At 43.8% G+C, this 27,445-nt stretch overlaps 1 protein-coding gene across 1 annotated transcript in view; it reads right to left on the reverse strand.

Moving 5' to 3' along the window:
- Ppfibp2 (PPFIA binding protein 2) overlaps window positions 1-27,445 on the reverse strand; it is a 165,516-nt gene that overhangs the window by 47,548 nt on the left and 90,523 nt on the right. The window contains 3 exon segments of the mRNA XM_052762533.1: window positions 5,654-5,785; window positions 17,120-17,233; window positions 21,339-21,431. Coding sequence (XP_052618493.1) covers window positions 5,654-5,785; window positions 17,120-17,233; window positions 21,339-21,431 — 339 coding nt within the window.

A 27,445-nucleotide genomic window follows, 5' to 3' on the forward strand; every position in this document is an offset into this window, starting at 1 on the left:
CTTCCGTTCTTATCTGCATCAGGCAGTTCGCAGATATAGGTCATAGGTTGGGTCCACACCTGCTTTCCTCCCTCTGCCTCAGCAGGATCATGTGGTACACTCCAGGTCTGCTGGGCCACTTCCCTAAGCACGTGCTGTGGTTGTTTTTTGTGTCTCAGTTCTCAGACTTGGCATTGAAACTTAATGCTCTAACTCCAGGGCTGGCCATCTCCTCTTGTCCCAGGTCTTTTTCTCTCCCATGGGGCAGAGTCTTTGGCAACACCGCTGCATCCTTGGGCTACTGATCATGAAGTGCGGGTGACATTTATGAGGCTGTAACTGCTACTGTGTATTGTAATCTCAGCTGACTGTGTATACTCACCCTGCTGTGCCAAATATCCACTCCCCTTTTCAGGGTTCTCACTCTCTGCAGCTATCAAGCGCCTCCCATAATTATCATCTGCCCTACCCCTTCTTACCTGTCAAACCTGCTCAAAAGTATCCTTAGTTCTTTCTCTCTTCCTTCATGCTGGGTTTAACAGTGGCCTGGCCCTCTCCTCACACACACTGCTAATGCGTGTAAAATCTCTATATTCTATACAGGGAGATTTGGAAATATTTCAAAATTTCAAGTACAGGTGCCCCTGACTCATCTGTTCCATTGTGAGGGTCTCACACATGTATAAGATTACTTACTACAGCATCATACGGAACAGCAAAAACTTGGAAACAATTTAAATTTCCATCAAAAAAGAACTTTGTTAACTACGTTAGGGTATAGTCAGATGTTAGAAAATATGCAGACATAAATACAAATGAGGAATGTTTTGTTGTTTACTACTCTTGCCATGGAAAGAAGTGTAAGAGCATTCCTTTTTTAAAAAGAAAAGTATGAAAATAAAGGAAGTCGAGTATGTGTGTGCACATGTGATATGTGTATCTGTGTGCATATGGTTTGTCTGTGTGTGCATATATGCATGTGGTGTGTCTGTGTGTCTGTGTACATGCATGTGGTGTGTCCATCTGTCCACATGTCATTTGTCCTTGTATAAGATAACTCTGGAAGACTACAAAACAAACTGATAGCACAGATCCTGACTGCTGGCTGGAGCACAGGTGTTACGAGAGTTTTTGTTAGACATCCTTATGAACTTTTGATTTTTTTAGCAGTTTCTTTCATATACATGAAAACATAAATTTATAAAACAAAAACAAAAATAATGAAAACTCTCCTCAGCAGGCCAGTTCAGCTCTGAGCAAACACATTACTCCCTGTACTTGCTCTATGGTCCAAGTCCATCATTCTGGTTGCTCTAGTTCAGAAATCAAAATTTCTTCCTCTCAAGTATGGCACAGGAAGAAAACAATGTGTTGTAAGGCACTGTGTGTTCTGCAAGAAAATCCTGAAAATTATTTCTAGTTCTCAATCAACTGATATAACCCCACTTCCTGGAATCCATAGCCTGGACCTCTGCTCTCCTTTAACCAGACTGACAACTGCTCAAACCTACTGGGTGCCCTGCTATGACACTAGTGTGGAGGGATGCAGACTCCCTTCTAGAGGATCCTTTTGACCATATGCTTTTAAAATGCCTTTGCTCTGGGTTACCACAAAGAGGTTTTCTTTTGCCTCTGAAACTTTCTTTGTGTCCCATCATCTCATTTCTGATACTTCCTTCCCTCAGCAGTCACTCTACTACGATCCTGCCTTTCCATCAAGTAAACCTAATATTCAACCCTGGGTAGCTTGAAATGACCTGGGAATACTGTAAAAGGCTAATGAGGAAAACTAAAGCAAACATCTGTATTCACCCACATCTCAGATGGGCCACTACCGACCCAGTCCTTGGGAAGGCTGGTCATCAGGAAACCAGCACCTCCAAACCCCCAGGTCTCACAGACTGGCCAACAGTAACCATCTGCACAACTCAAGGACAAGCAGCAGGGTGCTGACTGCAGCCACATGACTTAGGGTATGATTAGAACCATGTGTGTTCTGTTCTGTTAAGAACTGGCCCTATTTTCATGGAAACACTGAATCTGAGGATAATGGCTGAGCTGCATGAAAGAAGTGTTATGGCTTGAATTTGAAATGCCTCAGGAAGGCTCACGTGTTAAAGGCTTTGTTGATGTGATTTTGGGGGAAGTGACTTGATCATGAGGGCTATGACTTCATCAATGGATTAACCCTTGATAGGTTCGATGGGTTCATGATTTCATGGTGAGATTGGGAAGTCATAGGAGGTAGAGCCAGGTTAGAGAAAGTATGTCAATGGAGGCAAGTATCTTGCTCCAACCCCTTCTTGTTTCTCTCTACTTCTTAGCTGTCATGGCTTAAACAACCTTCTCTGCCACATGTCCCTATTGTCAAGGTCTTCTGCCTCACTGCAGTGAAGGCAGCCTGGAACTCCTGAAACACTGAGTCAATAAATCTATCTTCTTCAAGTTTATTTTCATTTTTATTTGCACAGCAATGTTAGAGTTTACATATGAAAGCCCCCCAGACTCATGTAGTTAAATACCTGGTCTCTATACGGTGGCACCCTCTTAAGAGGCTCTGGAATATTTAGGAGGTGATGTCTAGCTGGAGGAAGCAGGTTGCTTAGGACTGAACCAAGCCTGGTTCTTAATCAGAGCTCTCTCTGTTTCCTGATCTAATGATATATAACAAGCCATGCCTCGTGCTCCTACTATCAAGGACGGAGTCCCATTTACTATGCTTTCCTGACCATGACATACTGTATTGTAACAACTATGAGTCAAAGATAAATAATAAGCCAGATGTAGTGGTGCATACCTTCAAACCCAGCACTCAGGAGGCAGAAGCAGGCAGATTTCTGAGTTCTAGGCTGGCCTGGTCCACATAGTGAGTTCTAGGATGGTCAGGGCCATACAGAGAAACCATGACTCAAAAACCAAATAATAATAAAATAATGATGATGATAATAAACCATTTTTCTTCCCTTCTTGCTTCCATCAGGGATTTTGTCACAGCAACAAATGTCTAACACAGTGACAAAAGCTATCAGAAATGTATGTCCCATCTGTCTATCTCAAAAAGAAAACCAAAATCTTGCCTTTTCTAAGCCACACTCAGCCTTGGACACAAGCATTCACTGGTAAAAACCATGCAGGATAGGAATGGAAGAGGCCTTCCCTTTATTCACGCAATTCCAACCACGAGTGACCTGAGCTAGCAAAATGTCTGACTCAAACATTTCCATCACATGACAACAGTAAGGCTTCAGTGGCACTCATGGTATTCAGCCACTGGTGCTCCAGACAGCTTCCAACAGAGGCTGAGGTCTTGGGCAGACCAGCAGAGTATACTCAATTACAAGAAGGAGGAATGCATTTCAGGTCATGTGGCTGCTCATCGCCTCTCACAGGTTTGAACAGCCTACCAAATTCCTCCACATGGAAACCTAATATTTGTACTGGCAGCTAGGAAGGGCAGTGATCTGGCAGGATGGAGGCCAGGAACTTGAGAGCTATGTTGCCTCATGCGTGAACACCCTGATGGAAAACAACCTCAAACTCGGATTTAAAAACAATCCTACAGAGAAGCAAGCAAGCAAACAGGGAAGTAACTGCTTTAGTGCACATATCACAGAAGGGAGCATTCACCTCCTTCCTGAATTTCCAAAAAGGAACTGAGTTACCTGGCTCCACACTAACCCTGCATTTTCTTCACAGATGAACTGACTCTCACTTTCACATACTCCAAGTGGTGTCAACCCGAGTGCCAGGCCTGGTCAGGCACGAGACCCACAATGACCCTACAGCTTTTGCTGCAACTGTTAAGAAAGAGTATCTGTAGATGTCAGTCTAGAGCTATGGATGGCCATCTTTGCCATGAAGGGGTCAGCCTCCCTGAGAATAAAGCAAACAGAGAACCAAGGACTGCCCTAAAATGGGCTTTTAGAGGCACGGTGAGATTGTGTGGCTCTAATCATGCTGTGCTCTAACCCTGGACTTTTCAAGATGTGTCTTCTAACAACTCCTTTCTCTCCTCCCCCAACCCCCCTTTTTTTCCATTAATGGCTTTAAATTATGTCTCTGACAATTTACACCCCTCACAGAGCTCTCTGAATTCTGCCTCTAAGCCCCTAATGTATGCTCACATATATCGCAAACCCTAGAGCACTGATAAAATGACTAACCCAGAAGAGTTGACTGTTTCTCTACAAACAATGAAGAAACAGTCCACACAGGTCAGCTTTCAGTCTAGGTGAACTTTGCAGCATGTGACTAATGTGTCATAGTCTACCTTTCCATCGTCAGTGTGAATAACACTGTCAGTAAGGAATCATAAAAGCTGGCTACTACTACATGACCCACACTAAGCTAAGGGCTACATATACAAGTTCTCCTTCAATCCTCAGAATGACTAAGGAAATAGCAAGCATCACTACCATCTTATAGAAATAAATAAGCAAGAATAACTAGCGATCCAGGAGTTAGTTAAATTAACAGCCAGGAACTCAAAGCTAGGGAATATCCAAGCATGATTCAAAGCCAGAGATGAGCTCCAACAACTGGCACTCTCATCAGGAGCTCCTCCTGTCCATGGCTCACTGCAGATCTCTTCCTTTGACCACGACACATCTTACTAAGAAACACGTTCTCAAAAGCAATTCGAGGAATATCCCCTGGCATATTAGAAGTGGCCCAAGCTCTGTTATCAACCCAGAAAAACATGGCAGATGTCAGTATAAATAATGTTAGCACTTATCAGGACCAATTTCCATCTTTTGACTTTTGAGAGAACTAAATAGAAACCAAGTGTTTACAAAAATGCCAAATACCATGATAGCACTCAACATCTGTGATTTAATTGGTCTTTAACACATTCATTATTGATAGGCACTCAACATCTATGATTTATTTGGTCTTGAACACATTGACTATGCATTTTTATAAATAAAGAAATTGAAGTTCATACAAATTATATAACTAGTTTGTTGAAGTCCAGAGAGCTACCGAGTAAAGCAGTCAGTAAAGAAGCCAAAGTTTCCCTAAACTTCAAACTACCCTTCTTCCATGTGTCACAATGCCAGGTGTGAACACAGAACATGAAGGTGAAAGTTAAAACATGCTGCTCCTGTAAAGAAGGTGTTCTGGGCCTAAAATTCTCTGAACTCTATCCAAAATAGACTCTGGCACATTCTAGCCAATGATATATGTGGTCTGAAAAACAAAACAAAACAAGCAAACCTTCTTTAAGAGATGGCCTGCATGTGGGCTCACCCACCCACCCCAGCAAGAGGAAAAAAGCACACAAACTTGGGGGTGTAGGCAATGAAATGTGTGTCTGAAACGGCCCCAGGCCTGCTGGGAGGCTGGCTTCCTTCCTGTTGTTATTATTACCTAGTTTTCACAAAAGATGTCTTGTGTTCCTCCACATGTGCCTGATCCTTACCCTTCGACTGCTTCCCTTTCCATCCCTGTCAGCAGTTTGAGGATAGAGCCCTAAAGCCAAAACTGAGTGGTTTGGGCATTGCTGAAATGTGCAGCGACAGCAAAACCTGATAACTTGGTATTAAACAGATCATTGTGTCTCTAGTCCATGAATATTCCTGGTACCCAGCGGCTGCTGGGACTGCAGTCGGCCAGATGGCCTAGGAGTCTAATACAATACAGGCCCCACCCTGATGTGATGTATCACACTCACCTCTGCTTTTCTCTGTTTTTCCTCTTGTTCTCTCTGTTCTTTCTCCATACCAACCAGCTTGAGCTTCAGCTCAGACACCTCAGTCATCAGATCCAGCTTCTGGGTCTCCAGAGATGTGCGACTTAGCAGCTCCTGTAAGCAAAAATGGATCTCAGCATCATAAGCCACCATGGCCACAAGGCCAGCTGCAGCTCCATCCATAGCACATGAGGCAATGTCTACACTGTGTCCTATACAGCCTAGAGTGGGGACTACTGCATAGCAGCCATGGGTCTATCAGGAGAGGTTTGGCTGACCCAAGGTCACTTGGGGACAACACAACCCCTGACATCACCCAGTATGCTTTGAAAGACATTTCTCAAAAAACATATTTCTCCATAGTAACCATTATTAATTACTTTCAGAGAAAATGAATGGGCACTTTCAAAGGATGAACATTTCCCATCTCTGTTTTCAAGGCGAAGCAGCAAGCTTTCTCAATCAGAACAAATGAATATGAATTCATGTTGACAACAGTTTTTGAAAATAGAAATTTCTAGACCAGCTCCTGGGTACAATCAAAGATCAGTCTAGTTTTCTACAAATTTCAACATAAGACATCATTATAATGAATCTAGAGAGAAGTCAGAGTATAGAGTGGATTCCTGATGAGTGGTTCTGTTAGACAGCTCTTTCCTGAACTATACCAAAATTACAACTGGCTATTATAGGACGTAGATAAATTTATTCTCTACTGATTATGGAAAGACCATGTACATTATTTCTAGTCCTGCTGTCACTAGAACAATGGCTGACAATTAAATACCCCAGCTCCTGGACACCAAGCCTGCCATAAACACACACATTTATTAAACATAAAGAAGAGGAAACAACAGAGGATATAGGCAAGACAGTGCTGAAGCACTATTAAGGACCAGAAATACTTCCAGTGGTACAAGGCAATACGGTTTTGCATCAGCAAATGGCAATGTCATGATAGCCAAAAATCCTGGCTCATGGTAGACTTTGTCTGCACAGGTCCTAGCACTGAGGACCTACAAGGAAACGAAAAGAGCATCTGGAAAAGAAATAACCTCCTGTATAGTCTGAACACTGTGTGTCATCTCAGCAGTCCAACTTTGGCACACAGAATGATGGTCTCTGATTTCAAAGGTCTCAAACTGTCCTGCCATCATGAATCACAGAGGAGTTTGACAGACGCTTTCCTAACTTCACCCTAAAGGTCACCAATCCCTGACAAATCTGGGCTACAAACTAACTGGACTGGATAACTAGAAGCCCTTCTGAGTCCTGGGCCAAGGCAACAGGCTCCTCCTGGTCAGCCGGACTTGAGGCTGGATGACAGGGCAGAAGCAGGAGCACTAGAGCATTTAAAACCATGGGATACTTGGCCATGAGGAATCAGGCAGATGAAATGTCCAAGGTCATGATTTGTGAGTGCTTCCTTTATAGCAAAGATTGCTGGCTGCTTTTATACATAACCTCTTCACACTCCTCCCCAGGGACTTGGCAGTAAATACTGGTATCCGAATTCTACAGATGAGAAAGCAGGCCCAGGGAGAGAAAGCAAGTCTGCTAACCATGGACATAATGCCAATCATAAGCAGAGTTAGTTTGCAAACTATCACCTCTTTGACTTCAGAATTCATTTCTGTTGTATGTATCATCCTGTTTTCTAAGCCGGGGTGGGAGGTGTGTGCTGTGAATCAAAGAATTTAAAGAGAAATAACAAAATGTTGAAAAAGGCAGTTAACAAATATTCACTGAGCCCAGGAGATGGCCACTTAGATTGACAGGGTTTCACTGAACACATACAACACAGAATTCTGTTGTTGGGGCTGAGCAAGCTGTAAAGCATCTTAAGCAGTTCTTCCCTGGGTGGCAGGACACACCAAAATGATGATTTCTCTTGGCCTTGAGTATGTGAAGTTCATATGATGTTCATAATCCTCCCTTCTTATCATTTATTCTCTTCTACATCCCCTTCCCTCTTCCTATCTCCATCTTTTTCTACATTTCATTCTCTTAATCTCTCCATCCTCACATCTGCATGCCTTGTTCTAAAACTAATTTTAGGCAGTCTGCAAAATATGTATTTACAGTGAAAAATATATCAAGGCTAGGGAAATGGCTCAGTGGATAAAGGACTTGCCATTTGAGAGTGGGGACTTGAGTTCACATCTGTAGAACCTATGTAGTAGGGAGCTGGACATGGTAGCAAATGACTATAATGCCAATTCTATTCTGGCAAAATGGGATGCAGACACAGAAGAGTCCACAGATGCTTGCACAAACCTAGTCTGATACACACAAGGCAAGATACCTGTCTCAGAGAAGGTGGAAGGCATGAAATAACATCTGAGGTTTTCCTATGACCTCTAGATATATGTCATGGTGCACATGTACACACACACACACTCATACACACACCCACTGTACACGCACACATACCAAAAGAAAAAAAACATAAAAATTAAAAGTAGGTAAGATAAGAGGAGACACTGAAGACACACTTATAGCTAGTAGAAAACTGGTAAGTGACTGCAAACAGCTGGGGTGACCCACAACATGTGGATACACAAGTTTCTGAGCTGCCTATGCAAAGGGACAAAAACATAATTCCACAAAGTAAAATCCAAAAGGACAATTTCTCTGGTGTGCTGAGATCTAAGAAAAAAGGAGTCTTCTGTAAGACTTCATTTGTTTTTAAACACCTAACAAGTAGGCCAACATTTAGAAACATGACAATTGAAAGCACAATCCCTGTGGGATGCCGGATGATCTTAACCACACACTTTTGTCCAGGGATCAGCATTCCAGACATTGCTTTGGTGAACTTTTAAAAAGCCTAAGTTTTCTCTGCTCTCACCACTGTCAAAGCCCTCCTAGTCATTTAAACTCCCAGGTTGTAATTAGTCATACCAATGTTGCAGCTGATGAGGACAGTGCTCTAATTAGTTCCAATAGCCATCCTCATTAGTTACGCTGGTGTTTAAATTGGTCATGCTAACATTCCAAATGTACATTTGGGTTGGACACGCTCAAATTTTAATCTGAGACCTGAGGTTGTTTAATTGATTACAGTTCACTGATAACAAAGCTTTACTGGCTCCCTAGTGCTTCTACCACTTTCAAGCCTTTTGTTGATATTCCTGCCTTATCCTTGCCGTGAACATTACTATTCTAGCCCATGAACTCAAAAAAGCCAGCCTTCAAGTCAACACATCACCAAGATCCTTGCACATCTGTGTTCACTGCAGCAATGTTCACAACAGCTGTGTCATAGACCCAACATAAGTGTCCACTGACTGATGAATGTATAAAGAAAATGTGTACATACATGCAATGGAAACTTTTTTCAGCCATAAAGAACAAAGTTATGTCACTTGTAAGAACTGGAAATAATCATACTAAACAATTAGGTCAGTCACAAACATAGACATTTTGTCTCTCAGTTTGGGACCTAGATTTTACATAGCTACATAAAGTTATATGTATACATGATATAAAGTATAACTGAAACTGTGTGGAGGAAAAAAAGGAATTTACAGAAGGGGCAGGGATAGGGAAAGGGAGGGCACCAGATATGGGGGAGATCCATATACAGTATATACCTGTATTAAAAGTTTTTGAAAAACTTATTGGATCATAAAAAGAGATATGAAAGCACAAGTTGTTAAGAAAGGGATCAGAAGTGGGACAGGAGAGAGTAATGGGGGGAATATGATCAAATTACATTAAATACATGTGTGAAGATGTCATAAGACTCATTACATACAATTAATATAGACTAATAAAAAAGACAAAAAACAACAGAAAATAGAATTGTAATGATGACTGTTGTTGGAAAAAAAAGAAAGAAAAGGTCAAGCTTCAACAAATTTAAGCCAACCCAGCTCAGTTTCCCTATCTCAAGACCCAGTGAGGTCCCTGGTCACTATCGGGAACCAGGTTCTCTGAAGTGCATAACTTAACAGGCATTAGCTATCCTGCAACCTCAATGTTTCCTTCCGCCCCCAACACGAACAGCAGTTGCATCTGACATGCTATGTTTCTCTCTCTCCAGTCATCTCAGATGAAGAAGAACACTCTGACCCCACCAACCCAACTTACAGAGAACATCCATCTCCCATCCCAGGCCTACCTTCAGACCACTGTGTGTTCCCACCAATCGTCTACATTTATCCCAAGGCAGCACTGTTAAGCTACAGTACATTTTCCCAAATACCCAGAAACAAAGCAGTTTCCACTCCCCACAGGCATTTGTCTTTTGATCAATGGCTTTTCCACGTACATTAGGTGATCTGCGTCTTCTCAGGAACTTCAGCATCCTTGTGAATGACCGTTCCGTTCTGAATCCTGGTGAATGACCGTTCTGTCCTGTATCTGCTTGCAGACCTTCTGTTCAGCTTCACACTGACCTCAGCTACTGAGGGCTTTGCTTCTCACTGGCAGGGTCACAACTAGGTCCTCATCTGCACCCAGAATGTGTTTGCTTTGTCTCCAAAGTATTCAACTCTTAAGTTCTCTTGTCTGACCTTTTTCAACTATCTCTCTTGCTCCCTCAACCTAGAATTTCTTCTTCTGTGTCCACTGGTTACTTAGTAACTCCCTGTTTTCCTGGTCTATCAACTTTGTTTAACAATATTTGTCTCCCTGGCCACTCTGTACGTGGAGGTTTGTCCTTTCATTTGTATTCATATCTACACCAGAAAACTCCTTCCCCCAGTGTCCCCTACCCCAGACCTGATGGCCTTTGTTTACCAGGGCCCAGATGGAGCCAAATCTGTTTGTATTTGTTTCCACTCCTGATGACCTGAGCATTGCTACTGAAAGTCATTTAATCATGCTCATTGGTCCCAATACAAACTCACCATATCTGATTACAGCTTATCTGCCAATACTGCCTGGTAAAACCTTACACATCCCTGGCTTGTTCTCTCAGCGACTGTTCCAAATCTTTCCTGTCCCTCTAAGCCTTAGACTCCACAATGTCCTCTTGCCAAAAAACCTCTCCTCCTATCTACCAGCACAATAAAAAACCACCATCACTCACTGAATTTACATTCTTTTTATTTCAGATTTTTCCACTATCACCTCCTTCACCTCTCTTAAATCCCTATCTTAGTGGGAGCAAACATGCTTGCGTATGCGCGCATGCGCTCTCGCTCTCGCTCGCTCTCTCTCTCTCTCTCTCTCTCGCTCGCTCTCTCCATTCTAAAGCTAGTCTGTCATGACCGCACCCTGTCATCTTCTGTCAGGTTCTCTTACTTTCAGGAACTATTTTGTATCACAGAAAGCTGGGTGTGTTAACATACATCTGTAACCCTAGCACTCAGAGGCTGAGTGAAGGGGGAACCCAGATTGGGCTACACTGCAGCCCTCCCCAACCCCTGTAAGAGAGAGAGACAGAGAGACAGACACACACACACACACACACACACACACACACACACACACACACACACACGTGCATGCACACAGAGACAGAGACAGAGAAACAGACACACAAACAAGCACACACACGTAACAGAGAGAGCTAGAGAGAGACAGAGATACAGAGAAGGGTAGAGACAGACAGACAGACAGACAGACACACACACACACACACACACACACACACACACACACACACACAGAAAGAGGAAAAAAAGAGAGAGTAGTGCTTCCAGAATTTTGTTTCTCAATTACACCATTTTGACTGACCTTCCCACTTCCTCCCTTCAAGGTATCCTCACAACTTGGTGAATATCAGTTACCTGGGCAGCTAACCAGTAAGCAGTCTTTGTTGGTGTCCCTTGATCTTCTTCTAGCTAGTAACTCCGATGGACTCCCATTCACTGGAACCTAACCACTCCCTCACCTTTGTGCTGCCTTGGAAGGAGCTCCCACCAAGCTCTGCGCTAGTCTGGGATAGGACCATCAATCATGCACTCTGACCGGCATTTAATCTCATCTTCACCATCAGCTCTCATTCCTTGGGCTATAAGCATGATCAAATTTCTGACGTTCTAAAGAAGCCTCCCCTCTGAACTCCCTTGCCTTTAAAGTTACCACAAACTCATAGGTCCTGTCTCTGCATAAGTAAACGTGTGCTGTGTGTGTAATACATACACATACATCATATACATATACATATACATATATATGAGAGAGAGAGAACCCTCCCTCTATCCCTTCCCCCTTGCCTCCTCTTCTTTGCACTCCTCAACAAGATGTCTGTCTGCCTGCAGTCTGCCTGCTGCCTTCACCTAAGTAAGGGGCACAGTCTTACTTCTAGGATCCAGTGTTTAAACTTCAGCCGTAACTTTTATTTCTAGGCTTTTACAGACTCCGGAGCATTGATTCAGCATAAGTTCCCATCTGTCGCCTCATCTTCCCTTTACCAGATGTCCCTGACCATTCGCTCTGCTCTCCCCCTCCTTTGCTGGCTGCCTTTATTCTGTCTTCTCTAAGGAAAATGTTCCTGTGTCACTGCTAGCTGTCACTCCCAGCACTGGAATCAGCTCTGGATGCAAACTGCCTGTCTGAAGCTGCCCAGGCTTCCTGACCTACAGGGTAGGACCCCACTGGGCGATGCTTAGAGTCCTGCAGCTACCATGATGGATGCAGGGAGGCAGCAGCAGGGGGGCAGTAGACTGAGGGTAAGGGAAGGAAGCTTCCCAAGCAGCACTGTGCCTCCTGCTCCTAACTACTGCAAGACTGCCTGCAATTTAAAGGACAGGGGGCAAGGAGGAGGAGGGAGGGGCATGGAAGGCTTATTTCACTTAGTGTGAAGGACTGTGAAACTGGGTAAGGACACTTTAGAAAGAAGAATGAACAAAATTATCACTTGCTCCTCTCTTTTCACCGCCACCACTAACTTCTTCCAGAAGCACAAGAACATCTCCTTTCCCAGAGATGAAGAAAAGTTTACATCTCAGAGCAAACGGCCATTTCCTTTTTCCCAAGGCTCAGGCCCTGACTGGAGCTGATAAAAAAAAAAAAAAATCTGCCTTTCAACTCATTCTCTCCTTAGAGGACCACATCTTGAAGCAATTACCTCCATCTTTATGAGTGGAACATGACCCAGGGAATTACTGACAGGGGACTGCAGCCAGCCTGGCAATCTGAAACCAGGATGAAAGAATGGGCTGGGGAAAGACAAGAAAGCAAAAAAAACCCTGTCCCTTTGCCCTTTGAAGCCAATGGCTCCGGCCTTGCCATGGAGCTAGGATCATGAGGAACACTGCAGGAAAGGGGTTTCCAAACCGACTCTGGCTCCATTCAAGCCTCATTTCCCACTGACTGAGTCTCTTTGAACTCTCTGCCTCACTTGCACATACACCACTATGCATCACTAATAATAACAATAATAATAACAATAACAATAACAATAATAATAATAATAATAATAATAAATTAAAAGAAATAAGAACAGATTTATTGACCTTCCCAGATCAACATCCATGCTCACTGACTCCCAGTCACTCCACACCTCAGTTGGCTTCACATAAACCCTGGGGTTCTATAGTTTACACTGGAGGCTTGAAACACACTGATGTTGTTCCCTATTTCTCAGAGCAGGGTAGTGCCTTCACAAAGTCAGGACAACTTGCATCCTCCTTTCCTTCCCAAGGTATCTTCAAGCATGTTGCCGTCTAGGTGGACCTGCCCCTGTGCTGGTTCTGTATACTTCTGGTTTATCTACTACTAGGAGAGGTCTTTCTGTTTTCTCCTGGAGACTGGACGAGTTCATGTTCAATTGCAGCAGGTAGGAGATCAGTGATGAGCAGGGGCTGGGCTGGACCAGTCTGGGGAAGTCAGAGGAAGCCTGCCTCATGAGATGGGTGAGAAGCTAATCTCTGCCTCCTGGGCTCCTGGAAGAAGTCTGACACTGGTATACCAGCTATGAGAAAAGACATCTCAGTGGGATTGCTGGGGCTTAACAAAGCACTAGTTTGGGGCTATGCATATTGCATCTGGGTTTTCTTAAGTCCATGTCATGGTTTAAGAGAATGGCCCTCACTGGCACATATGTTTGAATGTTTGGTCCCCAGTTGTTTGAACTGTTTGGGGAGGATTAAGAGATGTGATCTTGTTAGAGGAGGTGTACCACTGGGGGTGAGTTTTGATGTTTCCAAAGCCCACATCATTCCCTAGTTATCTCTCTCTTGCCTCGAGTCTGTGGAACAGGATGTAAGCTACTGCTCCAGCACTATGTCTGCCTACCTGCTGTTATTTGTTCCCAGCCATGATGATCACAGACTCTAACCCTGTGGAAATATGAACCCCCCAATAAACTCTTTCTTTTATAAATTGCCTTGGTCATGGTATCTTAACTAAGTAATTAAGTAAATGAGACAGTCTCCCAGTGCTATTCCAGCCCGTGGGTGGGAGACAGTCTAGAGCATACAGTGTAGGCTAGAGATCTCCAGGTCAGGCATGACCTATAGCAATTTAACTCTGTAGTTCACATAGGACATTTCAAAATGGAAATGAGTTGTTAAAATTTTAAGATATCTTTAAATCTTTAATTTTTACCTGGGCGGCGGGGGGGGGGGGGGGGGGGGGGGGGGGGGGGGGGGCGTAGAACAGCAACAAACTAGACTATCTTGCATTACTGGGTCCACAAAGGCAGTAAACTAGCACTCAATAACAGTACCTTTAGACAGGATGTATCAGTGTTATCTGGACCAGCACATTCAGGGGAAGTAATGGGTACTAGGCAAATAGAAGGCCCTACTGGAGACAGGGAAAGATCTCATCCAGAGCAATGGGTCAGGTCTGGCAGGAAAGGAATGGTCTCCCAGGCTAGCAGAAAGAAGCAATTGTATCCATTCTCTGCCTCTAGGCCATGAGTCATTCTTGTTCCAACCACCAGAAGCCAAGAGCCCTGCAGCCAAGGATATCTCAGCCAAACTAGGCAAGTCCCTACCTGCCCCCAGCTCATAGGACATATACATCCTGGCTATAAACAGCATTGAATCAGCACTGTGGTGCAAGAACCAAGGGTCTTCACAAACAGCATCGAGCAGATTCCACAACAGCACAACACTGAACGGAAGATCTAGAGCTGGAATCACCAAGTCCAACAAACATCTAACGGGAGCTGAGGTTCAAATGTGTCCCATAATTTGAACTTGTAACCTTTATGAAATGCTACCCTTAAAAGATTGAGAAACTGCCAGGCGGTGGTGGCGCACGCCTTTAATCCCAGCACTCGGGAGGCAGAGTCAGGCGGATCTCTGTGAGTTCGAGGCCAGCCTGGTCTCCAAAGCGAGTTCCAGGAAAGGCGCAAAGCTACACAGAGAAACCCTGTCTCGAAAAACCAAAAAAAAAAAAAAAGATTGAGAAACCATACTGAAAGTTATAGACATAGAACTTGGTCAAATTCTAGAAGCGACAAATGCTGAGCCACCCTTATTCTAAACTGTAGCAGGTGATAGATGACACCACATTTACTACGTAACAAACCGATGCTTGATACCTCACTCACAGCACACGGCAAAGAATTAGAATAAATGGGATACCAAAGCTAATCAACCTAAGACTTTAAAAACATCCAAAATGCTTTCTTTGTGACAATGCTGACAGACAGATAAGCCAACCTCTGCCTAGGCAGTGCTGGCCCTCTCTATCGGACTCTTCCACAGACAGAAACACTGCCGTAGCGGGAAGTAGAGCAGTTCAGAAGACAGTACAATCAAACACTCAACTCCAGCACTACAATGCAGCCATTCTCCAACCTCTGAAACTGTGGCTTCCAGCCAGGTGCCACCTTCCTGAAATGTCATCCCTCTGACATTTTCTCATGTATTCACTTTCATGTTCTGCTTTCCATGGTCTCTTTTTGAACTGTTTACAATTGTCTATCATCTTCCTTCCTTACCCTCCCCCATCAAAACCACACCTCAGGCAACCTGTGTGTGTTTCATGCAAGATTTTTCCCCCCATCAGACTATTTTCTTTCCCAGGTAGTCAAAAGATAGATTCATTTTTTTCTTCCAAAAAAGACCTGTTGTTGCTAGTCATAATTTCTGAGGAAAAATTCTAAGTTAAGAAAAATGGTATGTAATCTAAACAAAATCAAACTGAAGTGTGTAATTTATTAATCAGGAATGAGAAGACAGCAAATTAATTATAACCTCCACACTGCTGCAACTAGTGTTTTGTTTTGTTCTTTGAGACAGAGTTTCTCTGTATAGCCCTGGCTGTCCTGGAACTCCCTCTGTATACCAGGCTGGCCTTGAACTCAGATATCCACCTGCCTCTGCCTCTGCCTCCTGAGTGCTGGATTAACAGCATGCACTATCACCTGGTAACTAGTATTTATAAAGACATGTCCATCAAGATACTGATTTACCCTTTCTTCCCTTAACTTCTTCAAATGCACCCAAGCAAAACTAAGACACCCTGAAACTATGACATTTATTCTAAGATCCACAGTAGAATGCGAAGACTGTTTACAGGCTGATCTTGACAGTTTTTTTTTTTTTTAAAAGTGGAGCTCTAAGGAAAGGATTATAATCAGTCATTTAAGTAAATCCACTCATTTTAAGGGAAAGACTTTTGTTCTCTGAACAGAGGATGAGACTCTACAAAGCAAACATACATAGAAGCTTCCTGCATGCTTGAATTTTCAAAATAGCCAAAATGCAAGGATAATTTAAGCAAAGGAAATTTATGACTGGACTGAATCAAAAGTCTAACGGTGTGCTCAGCAGACCTTAAAGACTTTTCATGACAATTCAGGACCCCTTTGTAGTAGCCAACTCATTTTTTACATATGATACAATTATTTGGGGGAGAAGGATGGTTAGGTCAATTCTGATATTTTGACTTAAAATAATTGTAATTCATAGTAGCAATGGCTACACCGTTACATTTTTCCAAACGGAAAAGAGCCACCACACCATATTTAAGCATACAAACCCTAAGGACTAGACTATCCCTCTGTGGGACCACAGCTTTGCAAATCATGTGTACATACACTGGAACCACCAAATGGACTCTGTTTACAAAGTAAAGAAGCAGCTAACTATTGCTTTCCTTTTTGATATCTACTAAATTACAGTAAGGTGGTATTTATGTCATAGTTTTTAATCAAAAGAAACTATAGAGGGAATGACTAGAGTGAGGGTGGGGAAAGAGGCAGAAAACAAGCTGACATGTTGACTTTCTACAACCCCAGATGCCGCCCCTTGGCAGATGACAGCCTCTACGATAAAATGATATGACATGGCCAGCAGAGAGAAAGTGTTCCTGGGACTCTGTCTAACCAGCTGAACAAGTTATTTCCCACCGGCCAGCCCCGCCCCACCTCGCCCTCACTGTTCAGGTTGGTTTCACCTGCTGTCTAAACATTACACAGTGCACAGCCAACCCCACCTCCAGGCATCACAGGAGAGTAAGTAGGAGCCCATAAAGGGGCATTAACATCAGAGCTGCTTCAGGCCCAAAGCCCTCCACTCCACCTGCCCATACCTGCTGAAGCATCTCTTCGGCAGCATTGAGTTTCACCTGGTGTCCTTCCAGACACACTTCAAGGTCCCGGATCTTCTCTCCTTGGGCTTCCACTTGGTCTGTGAGGACACTCACCTGTTGCAGAACATAAACAATAGTGGAGGACTGTGTGTCAGGCAGAGAAGTCCCCACTATGGGGTGGGTGAGCTGTGAAAGCAACCTACTGTTGAAGGCCTTTCTTTAGGTGAGTGAGTTGAGGAAGGATCCCAGAGGAAGGCAGCTCCAGTTAGAATCTCACCTTACCAGGCAATCTTGGCCACTGCCTAAATGCCTTGGTTACATTTCCTGCTCTTGACAGACTTGAGAGGAACGCACCTACCCAAGAGTCATGAGAGCTGCCTCCGGGCTGGACTCCTGCCCCTATCCCTCTAATAGGGCAGCCCGACTTCAAGGCATATCTCAGCTCTTGCCAGGGCTCTGCCACCTCATGGGGAAGAGCAGTCCAAACCTTTATGGAAACCAACCAATGACCTACCTCTCTCATACGGGTGTGGGGACTGCTCACCTATCAAGTGAGTGTTTGGAAGTAATTAAGGAATGTGGGACGTAAAGGGCATGTATTAGCACTGACAAAACTTGGCTCCAGAAAGGTTTCTGTGCTTTACAGGCCAAAACACGACTCTTAAGTCATACAAACACCAAAGCCACACTACACACACGTGGCAGAAAGAAGTCATTTTTTCCTGAGGAACCCTGAGATTGTCTATGGAAATACTAAGAAAACTACATTTACACCAAGTCACTTTTATTATCTCTCTCTCTCTCTCTCTCTCTCTCTCTCTCTCTCTCTCTCTCTCTCTCTCTCACTGTTTTGGTAGGCTTCTCTATTAGCCAAACGACCCCTAGGATCCTTTCTATGTTTTATTTATTATGAGACAGTTCAATCCAGGAAGACGAAAGAGAATGGGTAACCTTTCAAAAATGAAGGAATCAATGAACAGTAAATCATGATCTTCTTGGTCCTTTATATATAGGCTATTTTAGTTAATTTCCAATTCTAATGATTAATGAAGCATGAAGTTAATGTAAGTTCATTTATGAGTGTTTAAATGAATTGTATGAATTAGAAAGTTCCTATTCTCAAAGGCACACATTTAAATGAGCCTGTCAACTTTATATATTGTACTTCTAGACCCAAATAGGAGTGAATGATTGAAACATTCTTGAAGCTGATACAGGGTGTGCTGACATCTCAATAATCTAAAGATGGGCTCCTTCCAGTGACTAGGCCCATTTAAACAACACATTTGTGAGTGTGTTTGTGTTACTGTTAACATTCCTTATTTTATATGCATGCTTGCTTTGTCTGTATGTGTGCCTGCATGCATGTGTGTCCAGTGCCTGCAGAGGACAGAAAAGGGTGTCAGATACCCCAGAACTGGAGTTGTTAATTGCCATATGGGTGCTGGGAATCAAACCCAAGTCCTCTGGAAGAACAACCAGAGATCTTCACCTCTGAGCCATCTCTCTAATCACATGTTTTTATTTGGTTTTGATCCTTGTTCCTAAATACTATCAACAGCACTGGTCTTTTCAACTAGTAACTATACTTTCAAGAGAGTGGGACTCTGGGGGAATGATTGTACTTCCTGGAATTCAGGGTTTCTGTTTTGGGAAGGTGTTTTGTGGCTGGTGCCACTACAAGGATTAAAATTTATAAAGCTGTAACACACTTAGGGACCATGTGCTGGTGGGGGTTTGTAGAGTAGTACAGGTCATAGGTCAGCTGCACAGAAGGCCAAAGACAAAGGGCTACAGGGGTCTTCTGAGCTTCAGGTCAACTCTAATGTGACTCAGGAGGTAAAGAAACTGACACTAAAGATTTCAGAATCCTATCTTCATTCTGTAAGAACAAATACTTTTCAGTCCTATATTAAACATAATTTTAGGTATTGGGAGGGGACAGAAACTAATCTTGTTCTTCTACAAACAGACCCAGAAAACCTTATTCTGGGTCAAGGGCTCCAACTCATTCAGTCTGACTCAACCGCACTGTGGATTATGCAAGAGGCTGTGCCCTGATGAGGATCACAGAACCAGCTCCACGGGCCACTACTGAACAGGGCAGAAGCAAGAAGTTGCCCACAGCTCCTGGTGGAACAGAAACCATGAGGGTCAACTTTCACCCTTATTAGTCAACAGCTCCCCAATTGTGTTTGGATTATTTAAACAGGGATTAGTCAAGAATTTGGTAAGAACAGAAATGGCTGTGAAAAGGGGCATTATTACATGGGACTTCTTTATTAATCGTAATCCCCTCGAAATAGCTATGTGTTGTTTCAATCATGGACGGTCCTGGTTCAAAAGTTTGCAATTTCATACTGCTTGCTACACAGTTCTAAACTGGATTGTCATTTCATGAATCATGTCTTGGGGATGAAGTTTCAAATTGTACATCCTTCAAGGGACCTGTGCTATAAAAGCAGGCCCTTGCTACCCCCTCAAGGGGGCTTCCACCCCTTCTTTCCAGGGACTCCAGCCACAACAGCCCCCTGCTGTTCTGTCTGCACACCAAGGACACTTCCATCTCTGTGGGTGGGCTGGGCTGACCAGTTCCTTTGCCTGGAATGCACTCCTCCAGGTATCTGTGATTCCCTCCCTCCTGCCGGGAGTTCTTGTCTGCACACTTATCTGGATTTATTTTTCTCCATGGTACTTATCACCACCTGAAGTATTTTAGGTATTAGTTTGGGTTTGTACACTCTCTCTCTGTCTTATTCACTGATACACCCACAGGATCTAAAACCAGTATCTGACAAATTGGATATTCAATTACTTTATAATGATTTAATTATTCAAAAAGCCAATGAAGGAGCTGGAGAGATGGGTCAGTGGTTAAGAGCACTGATTTTTCAAGAGGACCCAGGTTCAATTCCCAGCATCCACATGGCAGCTCACAGCTGTCTTTAACTCCAGTTCCAGAGGAAGGAAGGAAGGAAGGAAGGAAGGAAGGAAGGAAGGAAGGAAGGAAAGAAAGAGGGAAAGAAAGTAAATAAAGAATAAAACTAGCCTATAAAATTCTATGTTTGGTATGAGCTCAATCATTTAAAGGAGGTGAGAGATGCACAACCAAAGGACAAGAAGTTAACCTAATCTGCTTCTTGAAATGCTCAGAATTTCCAGTTTCTAAAGGAATTGATTAATCCTATGTTTTTAAAATAAAATAAAAACATAAAATAAAACAAAAAAGAAATAAACATACCTCCATCTCATTCACAATCTCTACTGCTCCAAACTAAGGGGCCAACACCAGACCCCACTTCCCCCTCCTATCCTTCCTCCATTTCAGCACAAGTCATTTTTATGTTCGGGTGGGGGAGGGGGGACTGTCTCATGTGGCTGGCCTCAAACCAACTTTAAATTTCTGGACCTCCTGTTTCCACCTCCCAAACACAGGGATTACAGGTGTGCACAATCCCAGTGTACTGGGGATGGAATCCAAGAGCTTCATGCATGCTAGGAAAGCACTCTAACGACTGCATCCCCAGCCTCCATCACCAGACATATTTACCTCCCTTCAAGCTTTTTAAGAAGCTGATATTAGGACATTGATCTCTACATTCTCTAAACCATCAATTCGTATGTGATGCAGAGCAGACACTGAATACCTGCTTGCTAAATGTAGCTGTGCATTTGAGGATAACACAGCAAAGAGCTCTTGCTGCAGTGCAGGCTCTCTGGAAGAACACCCAATGTGATGTCCAACCAAGGACTTTTGAAAGCAAGAGGCTGTTTTGGTGTCCTTTTTCTGTGAGAAGTTTCAAATCTCTGCTCCTCTGACAGAGCAAGAGAGCCAGCAAAGGCCTGGCCCATGCTACCAGAGCAGGGGATCTGGCATCCAAGTGATCGGTCTGGATCCAGCTTCAGACTCATGGACCGGATTCCATTAGCATGCTCCCTGAGGCCTGTGTCACTCAAGGTTCAATTTTACTAGTGACAAAGGATGCACTCATCTCCCTCAGCAGACTTACAGGCTCCCAGATGACTGGCCCCAGTTTGCTCATTGCTAATACCCAGTCTCAGCCTGCCCACAGGGTTTATAGTGTGCAAAGAGAGCTACTTGGAAGCACAAGATAAATGAAGGATTCACAGCCTAACAACACTTTCCAACAGAGGACTCCCCCTGTGCCTCCCTTTCCTGGGGAAGCTATGGAGCAAGACTGGAGTCTTGGGGACTCACCTGGAGTATGAGGGACTCTTTATCTCCTTCTAGCCGGGCCAGGCGTTCCTGGTAGGTTTCATTACTAGCAGCCGTGTGGTGATTTACCTGGGACTGAGGAGGGGGGAAAGAACACACTTAAAGGCCTAGAAAAAAAACACTGCCCACTTCCAAATGCAGGACACAATGTATGTCGTTTATAAGGACAGTTTTGGCGAAGCTATGTGCAAACCCAATCCCAAAACAGGAAACCTGATTTCAAGACAGCCCAGAGGACCAGACTACATGCCACTACAAGGTGTGTCCTAGAAGATGGTGAAACCAGCCCTGATGACCTCACCCTTGGCTGGAAGGGCCTCAAAAGAGCTTCCAACCAACCAGCAGGGCTTGACCTGATTGGCTGGGGGCATGCTGGGTCTGGTTCAGCTGGAGACACAGCCTATGGAGGGTCTGCTCTGGAAGGAGACTAGAGTCAACACCACTTGCCAAGCATATATGTGGGAAAAAGTGGGACAACAGTCCTGGAATCCTCAATGTTTCCTGGTAGAGTTCTGCAGATTCACTGTATCCTAAACAGTCAAATGGAGAACTGAGAAAACCAACTGCAAGGTCCACCCCAAACCCAGCCATGATGAGAGCATTGCCTTACACCATGTCTCAGCAGTGCTCAGCCAAGAGCAATAAGCTTCAATGGCACAATTTTGAGAGGAATCTAAACAAATAATACCCAGAGGATCTCAAAGAGTGAAACAGGGAAAATAGTAAATGTAAAGTTAACTAGGAACTAGAAAGAAAAGAAAAGAGAGGAGGTGCAAAACGGCCGAGAACGACAGACTCCTCCAAACTGCCCTGAGCCAGACAGACACAGGAGCTGTCACTTTCTAGGGTTTGCCTAACCTGACTTGAGAGGGAGTGAGGTAGGAGCTCCGAATGGCACAAAACTGGCCCCCAGCCCACCAGTGCTCACTTCCTCCATGCCAAATAAAAGGCTGAAACCAGGGATCCACAAGCAGCCATGCAGAGGGTTGCTGGTCTGAAAGACTAGATCTCACTGCTTATTGGGAAAGTTGTTATCCTGATAATCTGGGCTGGTCAATGATCAATTCCTGAGGGAGGTGTTTAATCACCAGAGAAAAGCACAATTGTGCAAATGGGCAGGTCAGAGAGGCCCAGGGTTGGCCCATCTTATCATGAAGCTTATCTCCCACATTTCAGCTACCAGAATAAGCTCTCCAACCTCTGTGTGTGAGGAAAAGCACCTCCTCTGCCCTTCATTCCAGGTGATGGGCAAGTGACAGAGCCATTCCCATCCGAGAACAGCATGAGGAATAAGCATTTTGTAAAATGGAGCCTCACTAGAGAGAGCACTGGGTTTCTGTGGAAGGGACAGTAGTGGGCTGAGTCTGGGGCACTTCCCAGACAGCTGTGCCAGGCACAGTTGAGATGTCACCTGGTGACACCACTGCCTTTCCTTCCAGTCCAGCTCAAGCCTGCATCATCTCATCCTCTGTAACAGAATCTCTTTCATGCCATAGACAAAGGGCCTTCACAATCACCAATGGCTTCTTTGTCGATGGCAGTTTACTGCTGCTAGAGTAGTTAATATCCAGGTACTGCCATGGCAGACTCTCCTCCAGCATCCAGAGGTGGGTCATAACCAGCATTTATTTTTCTGAACTGGTAAGGGACAACTCTTAGGAGCAGGACACATTCTCTCTCAGAAGGGCTCAAAATGAATCCCCTTTTCAGAAGACAGAGAGGAAAGCAGCTAGTCTCCCAATGACAATGCATGTTGGATTTCAAGGTCAAAACCACCATTATTTATAAATGACACTGTCCAGCTGTAGAATCACAACTTGTCCTAAAGGGAGTTGGATAAGAGAAGGCCAAGGGCAGATTTGACCATAAGACTCCAGCAAGTCCCCATGGCCACTGTGCTGTATTCAGTTATTTATAGTCTGCCCCTGCAGTAACTGCTACAATTTTACGTTCCCTTTGCAACATCATTTTTGTTTTGTGAGAGATAGGGTTTCACCATGTATCTCAGTCTGGCCTTTACCTCATCATGTAGCCCAAGCTGGCCTTGAACTCATAGCAATCCTTCCTTGGCCTCCCAAGTACTGGAATCACAGGCATGTACCACCATGTGCAGCTGTAACACCTATTTTTAAATATAGTCTAACTTTCCCACTGAGAGTTGGTGAGGTTCAGTCACCACTGAGAGTTGGTAGTGTTCTACAGAACCAGGATAGCTCCAACGGGAGAGCAGTGATCACTCAGAAGCCTCTTTGTCTCCCTCCACTTCCTGCCTGCAGAGGCACTAGACACTTGCCAACCAGACTTAAGGTGGCTGCTATCTCTTTGGTGGGATCTAACATCTGCTCTCTTTAAATCCACCAATTAAGGCTTCCTATGGGAAACCAATTTGCATGATGGCCAGATCCTGCCTCATTCTCTCTGCCTTTGCTCCTGGATCTTCCTGTGATTCCCCGAGGTGTGCCACATACCCCCATCCATAAACAGAAGCTCTTACTCTCCCACACTATGTTTGCACCACTGATGCCATGCCTGAACTCTAACCCCTGACAGTGAGAGACCTAGGAAACCCATGCAGGTGGTTCTCATACAGGTGGTTCTTCCACAGCTACTCTTCCATCTAGACTTTTGGTGGTTTCTGGGAACAGTAGCTACCAGCTGAGTTGATAACAAAGCTCATTCAAACCAGTCCCACAGTATAATACAAGGTCTGCCTATATAGTCACCCACTGCAGCAGCCATTTGTAATAACTGACCCAAAAGTTATGGTAAGAAAATAAGTTAGAGTCCTAAGTTCAGAACAATGCCTGCCACAGAGTTCATAGCACACAGTAGGAAATGCTGATAGTGCAGGCTCCATTCTAGCAGCCAGTAGAAGAAGAAGGAGCTTAATGTGTTAAAAGATGAACACACAGGAGGCTAGGAGGCTAAGTAAGGAGGATCACATGAGGGTAGCCTGGGCTACATAGTGAGATCCTGGCAGATAGGTCAGTTCTAGAAAATTAAACTGACTACTTAGGAGAGGTCTACCTATTCCTGGGCAAGAAAGGAATTGCTCTTGCTTTCACTGAGAGACTTTATGTAATGGGATAAACCACATCTATGATGATACTGTAAACAGAGCTCAGTAAAACTCATTGCTTTCCTGAGATGCTTACAAAACAGACAGAAGGATAACACACACAGCAAAGGTCAGAGCAGTTCTGTGAGATCAACACAGTATTGTCCAAGCACAGCACCCTCAGCACACAGCAAGCATTTACACAGCATTCGACAGAAGCCAGGCACTGCTCAGAGCACTTTACACACAGTCATTCATCTATTTCTTCCTAGGAACTTGTGAAATGAATGTTACTTTTATTCCCATTTTACATATGAAGAACTATAGAGCAAGTAGATCATATGCTCAAGTTACTATGTAGTAAATTAGTATGCTTTCTGTTTTTGGGGATTAATTCAGGGACAGCTCAACTATAAAATTTGGTTTTTGTATTGTTTTATTGTTTATGTGACTATTCTCACAGTTGGAAAGTGTCTCTAGGGGAGTAGTTAAACAAAAGATAGCTTGTCCATAATATGGACCACTTACTTGCAGCATCCACAACATGAGGCTCATATTTATGCCTAGCATAGAAATACTAGATGGGTCTCGAACAAAGCAAGATACCAAAGTGGCCATGGCATGATGATGAAATGCAACACAATTCCACAGCTACTTACATATATGTGGGGAAACAGAGAAGCTTCCAGAAGGTTACCTCACAGCCTTTTCGCAGTATTTTCTTCTGGGAGAAGGGCAGGGATGAGATAAGAGGCCAATGGGACTTTAGCCATAATAGTTGAGTTTCTTAAAAATCCTTTTTCTTGGACTGACAAGGTGGCTCAAGCGGCACAAGTTCCTGCTGCCAAGCCCCTGTGGACCCACGTGGTAAAAGGCAGGAACCCTGACTCTTGAAAGTTGTTCTTTGCTCTATGTGCACCGTGGTGTGTGCACACTAAATAAATAAATAAATGTCAATGGTTAAAACTGTTTTAATACTCTAAGTCGAGGTAGCTATCTAAAATTATTGGGAGGAGGGAGAGCATGTGATCTGTATGAAGCTTGGCCCGTGGAAGAACATTCCTACATCCCTTGCATTTTAACTAAGGAATGCCACAGTGAAACACACTATCTCCCTCATATCACAGAACCGAACTGGAACAAGGAGTGAAGGTTCTCTAAAGATGTCTTGTACGTTGGTCATCAAGAACTTGTAAAGTTTCACTATCATAGTTAAAGACGAAACAACCACATTTGTTCCTTTCAAAGCATGACTCTGCAAAGACAGGATAAAGGCTGGACTCCATCCTTTAAAATTCAAATCCCAGGGGCTAGAGAGATGGCTCAGTGGTTAACAGCACTTGCTGCTCTTGTAGAGGACCCGGGTTCAGTTCCCTGCACCAACATCAATAGGTTCACTACCTCTTATAACTGCAGGTCTAGGAGATCTGCCAACCGTTTCTGGCCTCCACGGGCCCCTTCACTCATGTGGTACACAGACTTTGGTGCAGACACTCACACATACACAAAAAAATACAATTTAAAAAATCTTTTAAAAAACAAAAAACTCAAATCTCTCAGAAGCAAAGTACAAAATGAGAACAAGAGCTGTCATTTCAACACCTTCCCAAAGTCCTCGGGAACAGGAACAACACATTTCTTTGACTCTTAAAGGTCATCCCATTTTCTATAGGACTGGCTACCACCACTGGAGTTCAGCAGGCCTAACAAACACATAGCTTTTGTAATCAATAGCCTAAGGGTGGGCTGTTCCTGAACACCAGTATGACAGGCTTTATGAAGATGTAGTGCCATGGATGGTGTTTTTTTGGTTGGGGATCTTGGTATGTATCCTGATAGTTAATCAGCCTCAACTATTAGAAGAGCAGTCAAGGGATGGAGAGAAGCCTATGTGTGTTTAAAAGGGATGTAACTGGCTATCAAGATCCAGCAGGAGTAGTATCTGCATAAAGTGAAGTTTGGGTCTATACAAGAACACTGACCTAACATGCTATTATTAAATCCCTCACATCTCTCCCTGGGGCTTTGAGATGTTTATCCTTTTTTAAAAAGAATTATTTGTTTAATTTACTGACTTTTTATGTGTATGAGTGTTATGTCTGTACGGATGTCTATGCACCATGTGCATGCCTGGTGCCCACAGAGATCAGAAGAAGGTGTCAAGGTGCCCTGGAACTGGAGTTACAGATAGTCATGAGCTGCCATGCAGGTGCTGAGAATCAAACCGAGGTCATCTGCAAGAGCACATGTTAAGAAACCACTGAGCCAACTCTCCAGCTCCCAAGTGTTTACTCTGGATAAGTTCCTCCTGCACAGAAACCCTGAAAAGTTAAAGGCAGGTTCAAGAAATAAAACAGCTTCCTACATCTTGTAGGACACATTTTTAGTTAGTGATGAGCCTATCAGGAGATACTTAGGCCTCCAAAAAGAAACCTTACACATGTGAGAACCCCAGACTACTCAACTTCCTCCTTGTTGTTTTGCTAAGGAAAGAAATGAAGAAAGCTTGAATTAATTACTCTTGGCAGAGGATCCTTCTCAACCCTGCCTTAATGGCCCAGAGTGGGCCAAGATCATCACCTATATTGTAGCCAAGAGTCATGAGTGATACAACGAACATGCACAAAAGAAAAGGAAGGGGGGAAGAAAGCAAAGGGGGAAAGAGAAGACACAATAATGACAGAGGAGAAGGGACAAAGGGAGGGGCGAGAGAGAGAAAATGAATGAGAATCATCCCCAAACCAGGATAGCATCTTCCCTGGTCTATGCTGTCTAAAAGCAGAGATACATACTGAGCCTTCCTGTTAGTCCTATCTGGGCTTGAACTAGATCAAACTGAGTTTCTGTTATTTGTGACCAAAAAGCCTTGTCTCAGCATGATCACTGAAGTTTATTCCTCTGGAAACAAATTACAGTAAAGAATTCCTACACTTTGCATATAGTACTGAATTACAAAGGAATTCTGCCTTCCCTTGCTTGATTTGCTTAGACTGGCAATTTTTAAAACCAGGCAGTCAGTTCTAAACTGACT

Source organism: Peromyscus californicus, unplaced genomic scaffold (assembly GCF_007827085.1).
Source record: "Peromyscus californicus insignis strain IS unplaced genomic scaffold, ASM782708v3 Scaffold_4__1_contigs__length_199733344, whole genome shotgun sequence".
NCBI lineage: Eukaryota > Metazoa > Chordata > Mammalia > Rodentia > Cricetidae > Peromyscus > Peromyscus californicus.